Source organism: Astyanax mexicanus, chromosome 2, assembly GCF_023375975.1.
Source record: "Astyanax mexicanus isolate ESR-SI-001 chromosome 2, AstMex3_surface, whole genome shotgun sequence".
NCBI lineage: Eukaryota > Metazoa > Chordata > Actinopteri > Characiformes > Acestrorhamphidae > Astyanax > Astyanax mexicanus.
This window is the reverse complement of record NC_064409.1, coordinates 8,004,728-8,024,032: the sequence shown is the minus strand read 5'-3', so window position 1 is coordinate 8,024,032 and position 19,305 is coordinate 8,004,728. Positions and strand designations below refer to the sequence as shown.

Here is a 19,305-nt window from a genome sequence, read left to right as displayed (position 1 = left end):
TTAGTTCACATTATGTGTCATGAATGGCAGACATCACTGTAAATGAATGTTGGCTAGAGAGCGTGGAGCGCGAGGGCGAGAGAGAGAGCGGGCGAGAGAGAGAGATACCAACGACGAGAGCGCAGAGCGTGAGGGCGAGAGAGAGAGAGAGAGATACCAACGATGAGAGGGCGAGGGAGAGAGAGAGACCAACTACGAGAGGGCGGAGTGTGAGGGCGAAAGAGAGAGAGAGAGAGAGAGAGAAAGAGAGATACCAACGACGAGAGCGCGGAGCGCGAGGGCGAGAGAGAGAGAGAGAGAGAGATACCAACTACGAGAGGGCGAGGGAGAGAGAGAGAGACCAACTACGAGAGGGCGGAGCGTGAGGGCGAGAGAGAGAGAGAAAGAGAGATACCAACAACGAGAGCGCGGAGCGCGAGGGTGAGAGAGAGAGAGAGAGATACCAACGACGAGAGTGCGGCGCGCGAGGGCGAGAGAGAGAGATACCAACTACGAGAGGGCGAGGGAGAGACAGAGAGAGAGAGAGAGAGAGAGAGAGACCAACTACGAGAGGGCGGAGCGTGAGGGCGAGAGAGAGAGAGAGATACCAATGACGAGAGCGTGGAGCGTGAGGTCGAGAGAGAGAGAGAGATACCAACTACGAGAGGGCGAAGGAGAGAGAGAGAGAGATACCAACTACGAGAGGACGAGGGAGAGAGAGAGAGAGAGAGAGAGAGACCAACTACAAGAGGGCGAGAGTGAGAGAGAGAGACCGACGACGGGAACGCGGAGCACGAGGGCAAGAGAGAGATACGGAGAGATACAGAGAAAGAGAAAGATACAGAGAGAGAGAGAGCAATGACGAGAGTGAGAGAAAGCGCTGCAATTAAAAAAATGGCTAGTGGAAGTGATGCACGGAGACAGAAACCGATTCTCCTTATGAACATTTTCATCACCTGGTAAGAAACCCACAATTGCAGTGTCATGAGTAAATGTCTACAATGAGCAGTTTAAAGAACGTATAGTGATTTCTAGCTTGTAGTGTGAAAAAAAGGATTTATTTGAATATCTCACAAAACAGATAATACAAATAAATTCTGAATAAACTACAGAGTGAAATTAGCATAAAAATAATACTACATAAAGAACATATAAGGCAGAATATAATACGCCAAGCATTGACAATTTATACAGGCAGAGAAAAAATATGTTTAAACAATTAAGGCCTTAAAACTTGCCTGAATGTACGCTTGTTGTCACATCCTGTAATTCTTTATAAATCACAGTTCTAGGGTGAGATTTCAAACCCTTTTTATGCATATGCACCCTTTATAAATGAGTCCCCAGGTCTATAGAGCTCAGAATCTGGTTGCAAATTTGACAAAATGGCTTAATTTCTATAGAACGTAATGAAATAGTATGGAAAAATGTTTCTACAGTCATAGAACGTCAGCAAAGAACACAAAAAGAAGCTCCTCTATGGCATTTTTCAAAGGGCAGCAACTGTTTGAACACTGAGAACAGCTGATTAAATGAACTCCAGTGGACTCCAGTGTGCAGCCCCCTTTTTCAGCCCTTTGCAAACAAGACTGGACATCCCTGCTCTAAGGTTAAGGGCTGTAAAGCCAAGTTCCCAGTGTGATTTAGTATTCTCACTTGTTGCAACCTTTCAGCCACTGGAATATTCCAGATGACAATCTGAGCGTTGCTTAATAACGACGTCCAGTTGTGCTAAAAGAGCATCTCATCACTCCTGGAGGCCGTAAATCGGAGGGACAGCTTGCCGCTGCTATACCGCTGGGTCAGCTTGCTTCTGAAACATCTTGTGAATAGCTTCACCAGCAGCTCTCTGCTCATTTCTTGCCAAGCAGCGTCTGAAACACATCTGAAACACTTCGAACATGCGGCAAAGCTCGGTTTCGTGTAGCGGCTAGGGGATGAATATCTGCAGAGTGGGCTGTTTATGAATGCAGGATTCCAGAGGTGTCACGCTTAAATGCTACTGAATGGAAACAGCGCTGGAATCTGTTGGCTCTCTCCAGGCGAACCTGGGAGAGACATCGTTGGCTGAGGAAACGAACGTTTTTTCACAGAAGGCACCTGCAGACGAGGCGTCACCTGCCCATGAATAAAACCAGAGGCGTGCAGACATAGACATCAGGTAAAAAGCACCACCAACTCTGCCCTTTATCAACCAAAGTGCCCTTTTGAAACTTTTATTTTTATTTATTTATTTTTTTAAATATTATTATTATTAAGATTTTACTGAGGCCGGTTTGAAATGATCTTTTGAAAACCTGAGCGATTAAAAACGAATGAAAACAGAATGCCCTGATATCAGCTCGCACACACCCGACCTCTCTCTTCCTCTGTCACGTGACCCCGCGCGGTCGCGCGCAAGGCACACTAGAAACTTTACTTTTATATTAATTAATTTTACTTTTTTTTTATTATTAAATTTAGAGTATTCAGAGGTGAAATTAGTTTTATCTTTTTTCTTTTTGGAAGGCCCTGCCTCTGCTTTCCTTTTTATTTTATAAAAAAAAGCCTTAATTTGACAAAAATTGACAGTTACAATATCACAACAAATTGCACAACAGCAAAAACATTTCATATCATATTACAATAATTATTAATATTGCCTCCGCCCTGATCTGCTTTCTCTCACTCACTGAACAAATCCCGTCCGGGAGGGGGGAAAAACACTGCCCGCCCACACTAAAAACTGATTGGCTGTCTCACAGACTCTTTGCAGAGAACAGGCCAATCAGAACCCTCTCTGTTTCCTCTCTCTCCTTCCCACACGCGATTAGAGAAAAAAAGTCTGTGGCCTGTGTGCGCGTTTGGGGCACTCGTTCTGAATTCCGGGAGATTATATGTGACTCGCGGGCATCAGGGAGCCACTACCGAAATGCGGGAGACTCCCGCAGCTTCAGGGAGACTTGGTTTGTCTGAATCATGTGAAAGCTAAAATTTTAAGTAGCATATTGGATATTTTTTCATAGAATCCAAAATATCAATTTTAGTTTAGATGATTTGCCTCAACATAAGCATGAACTGTGAGCATGTTAGGTAGTGAATCTATATTCCATTGCAATTTTTTCCTCTTTTCTCTTTGAATGGGAATTTTCCCAATTCAATTGTGTGTTTTTTTTTTTTTTTTTACCAGTGCTAAAAGAATGTAGCTGTGGGTGTGGCATGGAAAGGTCAATTGAATGTAATTGAAACAGGGTGACCTAGAAGACAGTTGGGAGACTGAAACGTATGCAACTTTTCAGCTTTTTTCTCTGTATTTCTCTTTTTTTCTCTATTCTTTTTTCTTGTCTTTTTTTCTGTTCAGTCAGTCTGTGGCAGAGTGAAGGGTTTGATTTATGGAAGAGCGAGGCGTCTAGTGCACAGCGACTAGCTCACAAAAGACACAGTGTTCCTACTCTTGTTGCTGTCCTCCTGCACTCCTCCTCGGACTGTCCTCCTATTCATGCCTGGGTTTGTATCTCCCTCTGTGTGTGTGTGTGTGTGTGTGTGTGAATAAAAGACAGTGAGAGAAAGGGTGTCACAGTTACCTCGACCGGTTCACATCCTAATAGGGCACCTTGATATTGGGCCGTCTTTGTTGTGACGTGTAAGTGGTTGCGTCACAACGTCAGGGTGTCCTTGTGGTGAGAAAGTGAACAGAGAGCCACAAATCTCATTGGGTTGTGTTTTTTTTTTTTCGCTTCACATGGACAGGCTGTGTGTGACCTCACACACACTGAGCGCTTACCCTCCTCCCATGTCCTCTTCCTGCCGCGGATCAGCATACAGTAAAATGAAGCAGTACAGGAAATAAAACCATTAACCTCTCAACTCACGGTAAAAATAGCCCGGCCACAAATAGACAGCTGTGGCCTCTAGCTGTCGAAATGCTGCATCAATTTCCTCACTGTATATCCTACCCCAGCTCCCTCGCTCCCCATCTCTCTCTTCCCCACTTTCTGCTCCATGTACCATCTCTCCAGACCCAGGTCAGAACTTTTCAATTACTTGTCGTCTGATGGGAAATATGCTAATCCGGACCCCTGCTGGGTGCTGGTAAGATCCCACAACACCTTTCGCTGGAATCCCAGAACATTCCCACCTCACCTCCTCACCTGTCTGTTCCGGTGTCTCTGGAAAGGAGACACAGATGGACATTAGGAAAGGGGGATTATGTCTTCATTATGCAAAACACAGAGTAGACCGGATCATATTTTCCATTTTTCCCAAAAGACATCAAACTGGGACAAGTTCCTGATATAAAAAAACACTTCAAAACAAGGCCACCAAGTCCATATCATTGCTGTCCAATAAAAAACAAGTATCTATTTTTGTTAAATAAACTCTATTTATATTGACTTCCATTGAAAGTTTAGAAGCTTTTTATTCTCTCACCTGTAAAGTTGCTGTATTGGAGATACTTGTTTTTCATTGGACAGAAACAATATAATATGAACAATGTACATTTAAGCATCATGTACAGCTCTGGAAAAAAAAAATTAGGACCGCTTAAAAATGATAGGTTTCTTTGATTTTACCAAATTGAAAATCTCTGGGATATAATCAAGAGGAAGGTGGATGATCACAAGCCATCAAACCAAATCATGAGTTGAACTGCTTGAATTTTTGCACCAGGAGTAAAGGCATAAGGTCACCCAAAAGCAGCATGTAAGACTGGTGGAGGAGAACATGATGCCAAGATGCATGAAAACTGTGATTAAAAAACAGGGTTATTTCAACAATTATTGATTTCTGAACTCTTAAAACTTTATGAACATGAACTTGTTTTTTTTTTTTTTTTTGCATTGTTACTACGTTGTTCATAGTTTATAGAATAAACCTATAAATAGCAAAATCAGAGAAACTGATTCAGAAACTGAAGTGGTTTCTTAATTTTTTTTCAGAGTTGTATATGATGATGAACTACACAGACGACAGCTTTGAGCTGTGGAGCTCCAACACCTATATAAGTAATGAGGTGTTATCTTGTAAGTGAGCTTGAACACTGGCCAGTATGCTCATGGCAAGGTGAGCTGAACTAAAGATGCTCAATATGCTCAATCACATGAAAGTGCCTCGTCCTCCACCATGTTTCACAGATGGTTTTAGTATTGCTTCACATCATGACCCCTACTGTTCTTTTCTGAGCTTGTTAAAAATGAAGAGACCATATAAAAATATATATACTTTTTTTATATATGTAATGCAATATTTTTGAGTTTCTTGATCTAGAGTTTCTTTTGATAACTGGGTACTGAATCATCATTCTTACATTCTTTTCCCACAGGAAGGGCAGCCAAAATGATACTTTGTCTCTTTTTTGCCACTATTAATTACCTTGAGGTCCAAACATTTGTTTATGACTGTATCAAACATCAAATCATGCATCGCTATTCAGAAAAAAAGAAACAACACAACAGCCATGATCATCTGTATTTTTTTTTTACTAGGACAATGATTTATTTCTATTTATTCATAGACACTGCACCGGACTAAACAATTGAATCTGTATTTTTTTTTATAGCTTTTTCAATGAGTCGTATACTGGAATGTCTATAACACAAGCTGTAACAAATTCAGATGAAATTCAGCATCGTCTTTCTGGTCATTTCTCCAATTCGCACCAAAATCTCACCAACAGGAAGTGGGATTCTCCAACACTCAGAAGGCCTTGCAGAAGACTGAGACAGACATGGCGTGGTCTGGTCTTTTCTGTGACGCATCTATCTGTGAAAGGCCTCCGCTGTCACATGCATCCTCGTTTTGTCCTCCTCTTTGGAGCGGAAAAAAAGAATGAAAGAAATGAAAAAGATCAAATAAAAACGGAAAAACGGAAGTATATAGTCCATCGTTCCTGGAGTTTTGGAACTGAAGAGTGGGACACAGGTCCGTGGGGTTGACGATAAAACTCAGATAAATATTTACTACACCAAAGAACAAATTTACAACACAGGTGCACTAGCAACAGTCTCTCAAAGAGCTATTTTTGTTGGATTTTTCTCTTTTGTACAACCGAATTTTATAACATTTATAATATATAATCAACACTGTCTGATTTTGAAAAATATGTGTGATTCTATCCCGCCTCCCCCCGTCCCGATATACCCTTTAATACAAAGCGTATCTTTACAAAAAAAAACCTTGTTGCATAAGTCACATGATCAAGCAGTAATGGGAGTGGGGAGTTGAGCAGTAGGTGGGCAGTGGCAGGAGTGTGTGTGTGTGTGTGTGTGTGTGTGTAAGAGAGTGTGAGTGTATCAGATTCTGCGCTGATTAGGCCGTATTCATGCCTTCTCTGCACAGTAAATCTGACATCAGTGAAAAACTACATGAAAAGAAATATTCTTTGATATTATATGCTAATTTCTTGCTAATTCAAGACAGAGAGAGAGAAGGAGCGAGAGAAATAGCGAGAGAGAGAAAGAGAAAGAAAGAAAGAGAGAGAGAGAGAGAGATATGACTAATTCATCTCCCTGACTCAGAGAGGGGGCTTTTTGAATACATTTGCTTTGATATTTCGGCAGTGAGTAGGAGTGGGGACGATAGCGTTGATAAAATAATCCGCTGCATAGTGATAAGCCTGCGATGTGTTGATCCTATTATTGAGCCAATTAGGTCACAACACATCCTTCATTCTGTCCCTGTGCCTGAGCTGCCCTTAAAGGAGCGTTCTGGACTAAAAATAGCACTCAGTGTGTTGTCTGTTGTGTTTTAATGACTGTAGAAAAAGCATGGACAGTGCTCCAAGTCTCTCAAAACTGAAGCATCACAGGTCTAGTCTCTCTGCTAGCTGGTTACAGTATGATGTGTGACTCCACCCATCCCTATAGCATGTCCCAATGACAAATCAGCCCATTTTCCATCTTCACCATCTTCACATGACCATTTTTCTTACCTAAAGTGACCTTCCATTTCCAGTGTCTGATTCCAACAGCTATAAGCTTCAGCGCTAGTTCTAGCAGGAAACTCCTGTGCTCGTCATTTACAGTATTCATACCTCAACCAATCACCAGCTTCCACCTGTGTGGAGGACCTCCCTTTTTTTTCCCGCCCCTCTCTGCTCGCAGGCGATGTTCTGTTTTCCCCTTCTTCCTCCCCCATGCCTCCTGTTGGCCCCGCCCCTGCTTCCTACATAGGGCAGGATCGACAACGGGACCTACGCCAAAAAGACTAACTTTACACAAATTATCAAATACATTGTTAATAATAATATCGGAATTAAAGCTGTTATTAGAGCTGGGCGATATGGGAAAAAATCTTATCACGATATAGTTTTCCATATCAGTCGATATCGATATGTATCACGATATAAATCAAATCACTTTGTGTCACACTTAAAGGTTTGTTTTTATTAGTGAGAGAATAAGGGAGTGATGGAAGTTTTATCACAATATTTTTTTCTGTATCTCCATAATTATTAGGGCTGGCCCGAATAGCATTTTTTGAGCTCCGGATATTTGGCAGTAATTGGTAGCGAATATTCCAATATTAGTTTTTAAAAAAAACAAATTAATCATGAACGCGAGCCAGAACCCGAGCTTGAACGTCAGCCTGACTCAGGCGCTGCATGAACTCGGGCTTTTTTCCCATTTTTTCCAATTTTCCATGACTGAAAAAAAAACTTGGGCTATAAGCTCAATATTAAATATTTCGTTTGTTTAGAAATTATTTTATATTCTTAAACCATGTTAAATTATATTAGATTAGTAGGGCTGGCCCGAATAGCGTTTTTTGAGCTCAGAATATTGGGCACTGATTGGCAGCCAATATTGGAATATTTGTTTTTAAAAAGACGGATTAAAAACTGATTAAAGTAAAACAAAAATTGCAACTCGGCCCCTTTAATTCACCACAAAGTTTTCCAAGACCCAGCCGGAAAAAAAAAGATTTCCCACCTTTTCCTCAGCTGGGTCGGGCTCAAAAAATGATTTGTGATAGGCTGTTTTTTGGTTTGTTTGTTTAAGCACTTAGGCTTTTGTACTGCTGCAGTGCAATATTTAGATTTTATATTCTGAAATTCGTTAGGTTTTATTTCTTTTAGCATTTTGAACTTTTTTTCCAATTTCAAATTTATTTTTTTCTGTTCGTTATGTTCTATCGGTCCTTGCGTTTTTTGTAGTTGAAGTTGAATTTAATATTGAAGTTCAATATTTCTAATTTATATTTTGAAATTCGTTAGATTATATTTATTATTGTATTTTGAGCTCACTTTAGTTGGTTATTTTCCAAATTCATATCTATTTTTCTGTTATTATTAAATGTTATTAGCTTATTAGCTTAGCTTGTCATTTAGCATACAGAACTTCTCACGGATTTTTAATGAATGTTGATTTATTAATTTAAAAGCTGTACCTTATTAAAAGTATTTTAAGCCAGACAGACACTGTGTGATTTTTTAATGAGTTTATCTGCACTTTTAAATGGTTTGTCCTGTAGGAAACGCACACGATTTGTATGCTGACACTGTTGTCTGACTGAGGAGCTGCTTTCCGTCAAATGCAGCCTGTAGGCAGGAAAAAATCCAGCCAGAACCGACCATATCATGAGCCAGTTTTAAAGCCAGTAATTTAGTAGAGCATTAAACTACAAATCTGAGATGTACCTGCTGTACTTCTTAATCTCTGCCCCCAAAACGGTCCATTAACTTGCTTGACAGACGCGTCAAATCCCCCGCGAGCACGCGCGGCGCACAGCGCACCGATTAATTCATGCGTTGAGCTTTAAACGCGCAGCTGAGCTGTAATTGGGGAAATATCACAAAAATCACAGTGTGATTTGTTACATTAAAAAAAAGACCATTTTCTTCCGCCTAATCTGAGAGGAAAGCGGTGTTCTCGACCGGCCCGAGTTCATGCAGCGCCTGAGTCAGGCTGGCGTTCAAGCTCGGGTTCGGGCTCGCGTTCAGGCAGATAATCTAGATGATAAATGATTTTGTGTTTTTGCACTTGGGCCATAAGCTCAATATTAAAAAGTTCGTTTGTTTAGAAATTATTTTATATCCTTAAACCATGTTAAATTATATTAGATTAGAGGAAAGTCATTTAGACATCATTCTTAAGGTGTTTTTGTCCTGTTACCGCTCCGCAAAAAAACCTCTTCCTTTAATCCGCGCCCCACATACACATTTTTGCAGCACCTGCCCCGAGGTCCTAATATAAATTGAATTAATTACATTTAGTGCTTAAAATTTACTTAAAATTTATTTAAAACGTGCTGAACAGTGCGGCCGTTTATTCCCAAAGTACAAACACTATGGTTGTTTGCGTGTGTCGGGCCATACTCCACTATTCTTTAGGGTTTTTTGTTGCATGCATGAGAATAACTATTACAATTTTCTTAACTATTTATTAATTTGCTCCAGCGTCTTCTGGATTGATTACACGTTGTGTTTTCGTTGTTTGCCGCGCCACTTAGACGGAAATGGAAATGAATGTTTATCGAATTCTATTGCACAGGCTTATCATCGTCATCGAGGGAAAAATTATCGCGAAACAAATCAATATCGTTATATCGCCCAGCACTAGCTGTTATTATTGCATGCTTGCCTCTGGTGTCCTCTATTCTCTGTGATAATATTGGCACATCTTTTTTTTTTATCTATAATGTAAGAAGGTGGGGAATTAAGTGATTAACAGCCTTGGCCAAAAGAAGACCACCTTTATTACATGGAGTAGCTGAGTTTTTTGAGTCAAGTTTTAAGGTAATTAGCTAGTTAATCATACTATACTATAAAAGGCCAGATCTAATAGTGATCTAATTGTCTGTTAGCAGCCAGCTAATTTAAGTGTAATTTGATGTGGTGGTACTGTTTAAAGTGGAAGAATACTGTTTAAAGTGAGAGAATACTATTTAAAAACTTATTTTTTCTTCTTATAGTCATCACTGGTGCATGCTCGCTAAACTAGAGGCGACTAGACTCAGTTTATCTCAGCGCAAAAGCAAAACAGAGCAAACAGAACTGATATTAGGTTCTGTAATGTGATGAAAATGTAGATTGTTTGGTAGCAAAATGCATTAACTACATCGTTTTTGTTGAATTATTACAAATCCCCCTTGTTTCTGGTTCTTTAGGATAAATACAAAATTTAAAAAGTGAAAAATGAAGGCGGTCTGAGACATGCTTCCAGAAAAAGGGACAAGGTGAGTCTTGGTTGATATTTTTGACTTTGTTTTCTATATAGGGAATGGTACCACAGCGTCCATGCTATATACATACAGTCACTGTTTGTGCTATTTAGTACACTGTAGCCCGGGAGCATTTGATTACTTAGCTTCAACGTCAACGGTTTGTCAGAATTCACCGTTAGGCAAGGTATGTTCATCAACGTTCTCTCTTATACTACAATTCCCAGAATGCCACACTCACACACATCATACAACCACTGGAAACCCCCAACCTACACAATGATAAAATCCTTACTGCCTGCATAGCCAATGATTTAGTGGCTTATACATATAGATATGATTTTTTTTCAGCTTCCTTAGTGGTAAGGTTAGCCAACTTCTACTGTAAGCTTCTACTTTACTCTAGATCTTCTACATTCTCCACATTCATGTTTCTCTTTTAATTACGTCCGGAGTGAAGTGAGGTCCACTGCTCTGAAGGTGGCATAGTGATGCACTAAGACATAAACCACACATAAACAAGCTCAAACAAGTAAAAAAAGAAAAAACATCAGGGTACGGTGGCCTGGCTGGTCCGCAACCCAACGTTCGGCAGAACATCATGCACAGTCTCAGCATTTTAACATCGACAGCCGGAAAGAAACAAAGCAATCTTTCACAGTATATTTAAAAAAACGTTTGACAGTAAAAATGGAATGACGGACATACTGCATTTCCTTTAAAGGAAGGTGGCGAAATTCTCAAAGATGTAGAGGTTTCAACGTCTGCCGAATTTCATTTTTTTTTTTTATGGAAGGCCACGCTGCCTGGACCTGCAGTTTATAATAAATTATCAATGATCCATTAAACACAATTAGGCCAGGTCTCGAGAGAGAACTAAACTGAGAGCTAGAGCGAGAAAGCTTTCCAGTCACCGCAGGTTCACACAATCTACTGTTAACACGTGTTTAACAACTGTTGTACTTTGACTCGTAAGAGCAGTGTGGGTGGATTAGAGAGGAAACGACTGCAGACTAACGAAGTTGAACTAGGCAATGGTGTTAACAAATAAAGTACGAACACACACACTGCCCGGAAAACCCTTATTGCTCATGCCAAATCTTGAAAGTAGACACAGACTCACAAAAATGCAGAACATGCAGAAGGTTAGCACCACGCAGGCGCGCACACGTGTACACCCACACACGTAGAGTACACACACATCCGTAGAGTACACACACATCCGTAGAGTACACACACTTCCGTACAGCACACACATCCTTCTCAAACATAGAGACCGCAGCTTTACTTGTAGTATCAAAAGTAGCTCTGTTGGAGGAAATCTCTCTAAAAGCATGGTAAATAGCCTAGAATAAAACTAGGACCACCCGCCAAAAAAAACAGCCACCAGACACCCCACCAGACATTTACAACCCAAAGAAAAATGCCTAGAAGAAGTATGCGCTGACCTCTCACTCCCACACTCGCCTTGCTCTCCCCACCACCAAGCATAAGAATAAGACAACAAATGTAAAGACACACAATACTTGAAATAAAAATCATAGCAATTTGTAACAAGTGTGGTAATCATAGTCAGTCTTATTATTTTATTTTATTTTTTTCATTATTGGTCCCCTCGGTGAGTATAAGCCTGGTGGGCTCTCGGCTTTAGCGGCCTCAGCGGCCTATCCAGAGGCGGGGCCGGTAGCCCAGAGCAGAGGAAGCAGGGCTGTGGGCAGGAGGTGAAATAAAGGGTCAAAGTCGTGGCCTCTCCCTCTGCTGCGGAGGCAGGGGAGGGGAGGGCTCACTCCAACTCCCTCACTAGCCAGCGTCTGCTCGCCGATTCCAAATAAAAAGGAGGGGAACCGTAGCGCCCTGCAGTCTATAGCGCCGACACTCGGACGATGTTGCTCTGGAAGTCTCCTCCCTCTGGCGTGGTCACGGGCGGAGTGGGCATGCTGATGATGGCCGCCGTGATGTACGGAGGCTGCTCCGAGTTCAGTGGCATCGTCTCCTGGAACTTGGCATTCAGACTGGAGCGACTGCAGAAGAAGGGAGAGAAAGAGAGAGAGAGAGAGAGAGAGTGAGTGAGTGAGTGAGATCCTCCCAGCTGTCCATTAGACCACACATTGGAGTGGGTGCCCACAGCTGGAGCATTTGTGGCATTCCATTATCCTGAGTCACAGAATCCCTGCTTCCCTTCCTGATACCACACACCCTCACTCCCTCCACACGCAGGACTGGGTGATTAGGGCTAGATGTTGTTTACATACTTCAGTTGTAGATTCACACCCATCCTCTTCAATACCAATTTCTACTGTACCTTCAACTTTCACTTACTGGGCAGTAAACTTTATTAAAAACATCTACAGTAACTTATACGTCCCATCACTTTCCAGTTTAATTGAAATATCAAATTTGCATTTGGGATGACTGGCCACTTTAACAGAAACACCTAACTTGAATTTATACATATAGGTCACTTTATTAGAAACAGCTGCCTTGTATATAATCTGAACAGTTTATTAGAAACACCTACCAAGTATTCATACAGATTGGTCACTTTATAAAAAATACCTACTTTGTTTATAGAGTGACTGACCACTTTATTAGAAACACCTACTTTGTTTATACCCTGACTGGTCACTTTATTAGAAACACCTTCCAAGTATTTACACGGATTGGTCACTATATCAGAAACACCTACCTTATTTACAGACAGAACTCTTAATCAGAAACACCTATTTTTTATTCATACTGACTGGCCACTTTATTGGAAACACCTACCTTGTTTTTTGAGACTAAATGACCACTTTATCAGAAACACCTAACTTGTATTCATACAGAATTGCCACTTTATTAGAAACACCTTCCAAGTATTTACACAGATTGGTCACTTTATCAGAAACATCTTACTTGTATTTATATGGATTGGACACTTTATTAGAAATACCTTCCATGTATTTACACAGATTGGTCACTTTGTTAGAAACACCTACATTGTTTATAGACTGATTGATCACTTTTTTTTAAAAACACCAGCCTTGTATATGGACTGACTAGCCACTTTACCAGAAGGCTCTACCTTCTACATTCTTATTTACAATAGCTTTTGATTTTTCTTATTTACCTAGGCTGTATCTCAAATGTCTCTACACCACATATGTCAATTTATTTTACAGGGAAATCTGTTGTTATGTAAGCATTTTAATCACACAAGTTCAGTTTGAAGAAAATAATCTATTTAAGGCCTTAACATACTTTTGAACATACTGTATCTATGCTGATGTGTGTGAGATGAGATGATACATTTGACTTACATTTCTGAACCTGTGTATTGCTATCTTGGCAACGGAAAACACAGCTGCACCACTGACTGAAAACAACTAGACAGATGTTTATAGTTTATTACTGTCTTGGCAGTGAATTATTACAGGTGTGTCCCTAATGCACATATATATTCCCACTTGTTGCGTACATGTGGACATGCAGTAGTGCACAAACCCATAGCGCGTACTTGTAGCCAGTTATGCAAGCTTCTACATGAATGATGACTCACCTATAGATCTTTAAAATAGAGCACATGGTGTCTTTGCTTCAGACTGTGTGTGAATAAAGTATCTATCTACTATCCATCTATCTATCCCCATGGTTGTTTTTTTTTTCTCTATAATTCCATCATGTTCGTAGCCAAAGCCAAGCGAACGTCATCTCCGCAAAAAGTATGCTAAGACCTTTAAACTCCCTCTCTTCTTAACCTGCTGCATCACTTGATAAGCAGCATCACGTCCTGCACTGCCTGCCTTGCTGAAATATCAATAAGTTGTGAAGGTTATTCACCACAATAAAAAAGGCGAAGAATACAAATTCAATTCAAATACATCCAGAATGTTTAATAAACATCGGTGTACAGCACAGGCACTAATCTAAGCAATGCTGGTGCTCTTTAAAGGCTTTGGTATTTCTCATTATCAGCGCTGCTTCCTGCTCAACCATTCAGTCCACAACATTCTGTACAGACTGGAATTCAGACGGCAAAGGCTGATCAATAACCTGTAGGAGACTGAAAGGATCTGAAAGGATGCACATCTCCTCACCTTGATTACACACACACACAAACACACACACACACACACACACACACACATATATACAAACACACACACAATGACTGAAAAAGCTCTAGCTCACTCTGTATTATAACACAGAGAAAAGTGTAGGACTGTGGGAGGCTGAATAGACAGACAGACCCCTGATGCTCTGACTCATCTTCATTCAGTCAAGTACCTCAACATCAGCTCCGAGCTCAGAGTGTGTGTGTGTGTGTTTGTGAGTGTTTCCATGTCTCTGCTGGAGTAGTTGTTGAAGAGGGCACATCTGCTGATGACTGACCTGCTGGCGATGTCGGCAGATTGCCCAAATTAAACAGCAAAAATGATGTGTGTGTGTGTGTGTGTGTGTGTGTGTGTGTGTGAGCGCTCAAGGCTGCATCTGTTGTAGAGCTCTGTCCTGCTGCTTTGAGCCTGTGTGTCTATATGAGCGATAGTGTGTCTATGTGTTTGTTTGTGTCTATGTGAGCGATAGTGTGTGTATGTGTGTTTTATCTACCTGTTGGTGAGCGGTCTTTCTCTGATCTGGATGGTGCTGAGCTCCTGCACGCTGCCGCGGCGGCCGGACGTCATGTTGGAGTTGGGAACGTTGAAGCTCTTGCGCTTGTTCCGGCGTGAGCAGCAGGAGGTGAGGCCGTGAGGAGAGGAGGAGACCGAGGAGGAGCGCGAGGTGGACGGCTTCACCATCGACACCTCCATGCAGCTCGTCTCATAGGTCTGCTCATCCACAAACTCATGGTTCTGATAGAGAAAGATGGAGAAGAGATTATAGATGTTATAGAGGTTTTTCTTGCACTATCTGTATCTATGCTGATGTGTGTGGTGGTATTGAAGTAAGGTGTGTTTAGGTACATTTCTGGCCTATTACTATCTTGGCAATGAAAAACACAGGTGCGCCACTGACTGAAAAAAACCTAGATGGATGTCTACAGTTCATTACTATCCTGGTAATGTCCCCAATGCACATACACCCTGATTGTTATGCAAAAACTCATGATTCTAAAAGAGAGAGAGAGAGAGAAAGAGAGGGGATGAGATAGAGAGGTTATAGAGAGTGTAATAGAGTGAGATATAAATATGTTATTGAAATATAAGTACTCTATTTTTCTTATTCTACCACTGTCAGAATTTGGCCTGTTACTATTGCTATTGATAAGTAAAGAAGGTGGATTATTATTGCACTGCATATTGTCACTGTCCAAAGGCCTCAACATATTTTTCAACATACTGTATCTATGCTGATGGGTGGTTTTGAAGTAGGGTGTGCTCAAGTACATTTTTGGCGTATTGCTATCTTGGCAACGAAAAACACAGGTGCGCCACTGACTGAAAAAAACCTAGACGAATGTCTACAGTTCATTATAACTCACTGTTTGTTACGCACAAACTCCTGATTCTGATAGAGAAGGAGAGAAAAAAAAGAAAAGAGAACAAAGAGGTTATATAAAGTGTAATAGAGTGAGATATAAATATAATATTAAAATATAAGTACTGTATTTTTCTTATTCGACCACTGTCAGGATTTGGCTTACTGCTATTGCTATTGATAATTAAAGCATGGTGTCTTATTATTTCACTGCATATTGTCGCTGTTCAAAAATGTTGCAAAATTATAAAATCTACAAAATAAAAATGGAGCACTTTACTGTATGGTACAGTAAGCACCTAGTAAATAATAGGTAACTAATCAGTAAGTTAAGTTAAGTTAAGTTAAGTTAAATTAAGTTAAGTTAAGTTAAGTTAAGTTAACTTAAGTTAAGTTAAGTTAAGAGAATTTCTCTGTCATTTTTGAGCGGGAAAAAAATATTTTGACCAAATTGATAAAGTGTCAGCCACTATATACAGAATGCAAAGTATCACAATTAGAAAATAATAAAAATTTTAGAATAAATAACAATAATTTATAAAAAACATGTAATTGATACTACCACACCTCTAAAACCTCAACGTATTAAAGTGTTAATGATGTTTAAAAAAAAAGTTGGTACAATTAAATCTAAACATTGCAAAAATCTTCAAATGAAATCATCTTACATTTTGTTGACATACTAAACATTAAAAACATTAATTTCCCTTTAAATGTTTTAGATTGGATTTTTTTTTTAAACTCAATTTATGTCATGTTTTCTAGTGCTTTCTAGATTTTAGATTACATCAAATCTAAAGTGGACAACATATTTTTTTTAAACAAAAGTAATGCAGTTTCTTTCTTTTTTTTTTTTTTTTAAAGATTTTGGCATGCTGAACTGCTGTGCCCTTTCACCTAAGTGAGCAGCGTGGGCATGAGTCCAGCCCAATTTGATGATTTCCTTGCTGTAACAAAACCTCTAAAGCTTTAAAGCTCTAAATTAAAAAGGGGGAGTTTGAATGAGCTGTGTTAAACAGGAAAAGCACAAAACTGCAGGAATCCAGGCCTCCAGCAGAGGAAATGACCACCCCTGACCTAAACTTTCAAACATCATAATTTATGCTTGTCACATTCTTTTGTGCCTCCCTCCTCTGATCTCTGTCCTATAGTCTGCACTGAGTAAACTCTAACACTACTGCTTCTACAGCTACTGAACACAGCTTAAACCAGAGACAAACAAGCCCTGTCTGTGAAAGAAACATCAAGGCTTGTCAGTAATCCGACCCAGCCTAAATGGAGATCACAGAAAGTCCCTGAGCTCCGATGCGCCATGGATCTGGACGCATCCCAAACGAGCCTCCAGTGCCTCGGCCGTACCCTCGGCAGGACGGAGGAATTTTTCCGCTCAAACGTCTCGAGCAGTGCCCCAGATAAGGAGGAGCGGGGAGGAGCGGGTCGCGGCCCGTGTTGTCGTTAGTCTGGCTGGCAGAGGGAGACACTAACTGTCATTTTCTTGGCAGCGTCTTCCTAACACGCTCTCCCGAGACCGAGCCTTCGTTTACGGCTGCGGGAGCCAAGCGTGCCTCAGATTAAAACAAACACAGACAGAGCCCTGCTCTTTGTAAACGCGACGCACGAAAAGGTTCCTGAGGATATTTACGGAAACACCATCGCCAGCCTAAATGAAGTCATATAAGGGGAACTGAACAAATGTGACTCGACAGCGCTTATAAATGATGAGTGGATATAAATGAATAATGTTTATCGCAGACGTAGAGGTATTATTTTAAGGGCTTTGCTACTTATACTTTAAGTAGAAAGAAGAGGAATATTGTGGGAACAGCTGCCAGTTTCATACTAGCTCAATCCATCAATCCTGCATAAACAAGACTTACGCCAGACAAGAAGTCGAATAAATGAAATGAATACAAAAAATAGAGAGAAACCAATTGAGAGACAGAAAGAGAGAGACTATAAAAAAAGTGAGATTAGGTTACTTTAGTTTCTTTTACGTATTTAGAGTGGGCATGACACTGCTTTTCAAAGATTTATAGAAATAATTTTAATCCCTCTACTGACATGTTTCATTTTTTTTTTTACAGTGGAGAAACTGTAAAATTGACTTTTATGGTAGTAAAACATGATAAAGACTATTAACCTTTGTTTTCCCAAAGCTTTTTAAGATTCAGTATTTTTTAGAGTTTGTCCAAACATGCTTTAGAATAGATGATATGTGGCATATTTTGGCTAGAGTTTTTATTTTAATTTATTTCTTTTTTTTTTCTAGTTTTTCCCTTTTTCTCCCCAATTTACGTGGGCAATTACCCAACCCACTCATTAGGACTCCCCCTATCACTAGTAATGCCCCAACACACCAGGAGGGTGAACATGCTTCCTCTGATACATGTGAAGTCAGCCACCGCTTCTTTTTGAGTTGCTTTTGATGCAGCATTGCAGAGTAGCATCACAGCACAGTTGGGGGAAAGCGCAGCGACTCGGTTCCGATACATCAGCTCACAGACGCCCTGTGCTGCGGACATCACCCTAGGAGTGATGTGGGGAGAGAGCGCCATCTACCCACCCGGAGGGAGCAGGACCAATTGTGATTTATCTGCAGGGGCAAAATATGCCCCATATCATCCAGTTTAAAGCATGTTTGGAGAAACTGCAAAAAAAAATGACTGGATCTCGGAAAGCTGCGGGAGAACAGAGATGGTCTATTCAACACAGTTTAGTACTCTTTATCATGTTTTACTACACCAAAATCAATTTTACACCAGAGTTCTCCTTTAAATGTTTCAATTGCCACAGTAATGTAAGAAAGTCCATTGAGTTTCTGTAGCAAGACCGCAGAAGCTGCCGTTTGCTTACTTGTGTTGAATATGTTTTTTTCCATAGGTCTTCTTGCCATATATCTTGCTTAATTGTGACACAGTGCTTCACAGATTCATATATTTAGTGTGAAAACCATGCGCTGATTGGACAAAACATGGCACAACACTGAAAAACATGGAAGACTTTGAGGAATAATAATTTTTAAACCACTTAACCCCCTGAGACCTGGCGTCCACATGTGTGGACATCACATTTTGGGTTGTCTAGACCAGAACACTAATTTTTTTGCTCTACAAGGGCCTGGTGTCCTCGCATGAGGCCATTACACTGTCACTTAGTGGTGGCAGAAAAGTTTAAATACGTTACAGTTTCGAAGTTGTTTAGAAATTTAAATGAACAGTAAATATTCATGTTTCTTACTTTTGTTATGTCTTTGTGTTGAAGGAACACTTAAAATGAGCCATATGGCTTGCCACAATTGTTGTTTCTACTTTTGTTTTGCTGCTGTGTTCAGGCACAAAATAAATAATTGTGATCTATCAAAATATAAAACTAACGTCCACATACGTGGACATAATTTTTCTCAGAAACTACATTATGTAAAAAGATAATTCTTTGTTTTTTTTTACACTACTTAGGTACCAATTGTCTAAGATAAATAGCAAAGATAAATAAAAATGCATGCCATGCAAGAATTCGGGTCTTAGAAAGTAAAACCAAACACAAAAACACATTGTTCATTGTCTTACCGTTGTCTTTTCCAGGCAGTGTAGTAGATGATGATGCTGGGTCTCGAAGGTGGGGTTCACCTTACAAACCAGCGCCTTTCCTGCCTCCTTTGATGCCTTTTAAGAGAAACAAAACAATGCAACAGTTCATCAGCCAATCAGAACGCACGAAAAAACAGAGGACAAA

At 40.3% G+C, this 19,305-nt stretch overlaps 1 protein-coding gene across 2 annotated transcripts in view; it reads right to left on the bottom strand.

Annotated features, from left to right (window-relative positions):
• Positions 1-9,522: 9,522 nt before the first annotated feature.
• The window catches only part of kcnd2 (potassium voltage-gated channel, Shal-related subfamily, member 2), a 247,511-nt gene continuing 237,728 nt past the window's right edge, over positions 9,523-19,305 (bottom strand). For both annotated transcript variants that reach the window (XM_049473296.1, XM_049473297.1), the window contains 3 exons: positions 19,140-19,235; positions 14,707-14,948; positions 9,523-12,140 (listed from right to left, as the gene is read on the bottom strand). In XM_049473296.1, coding sequence (XP_049329253.1) covers positions 11,981-12,140; positions 14,707-14,948; positions 19,140-19,235 — 498 coding nt within the window. In that variant the 3' untranslated portion in view covers positions 9,523-11,980. The remainder of the gene's footprint in view (positions 12,141-14,706; positions 14,949-19,139; positions 19,236-19,305) is intronic.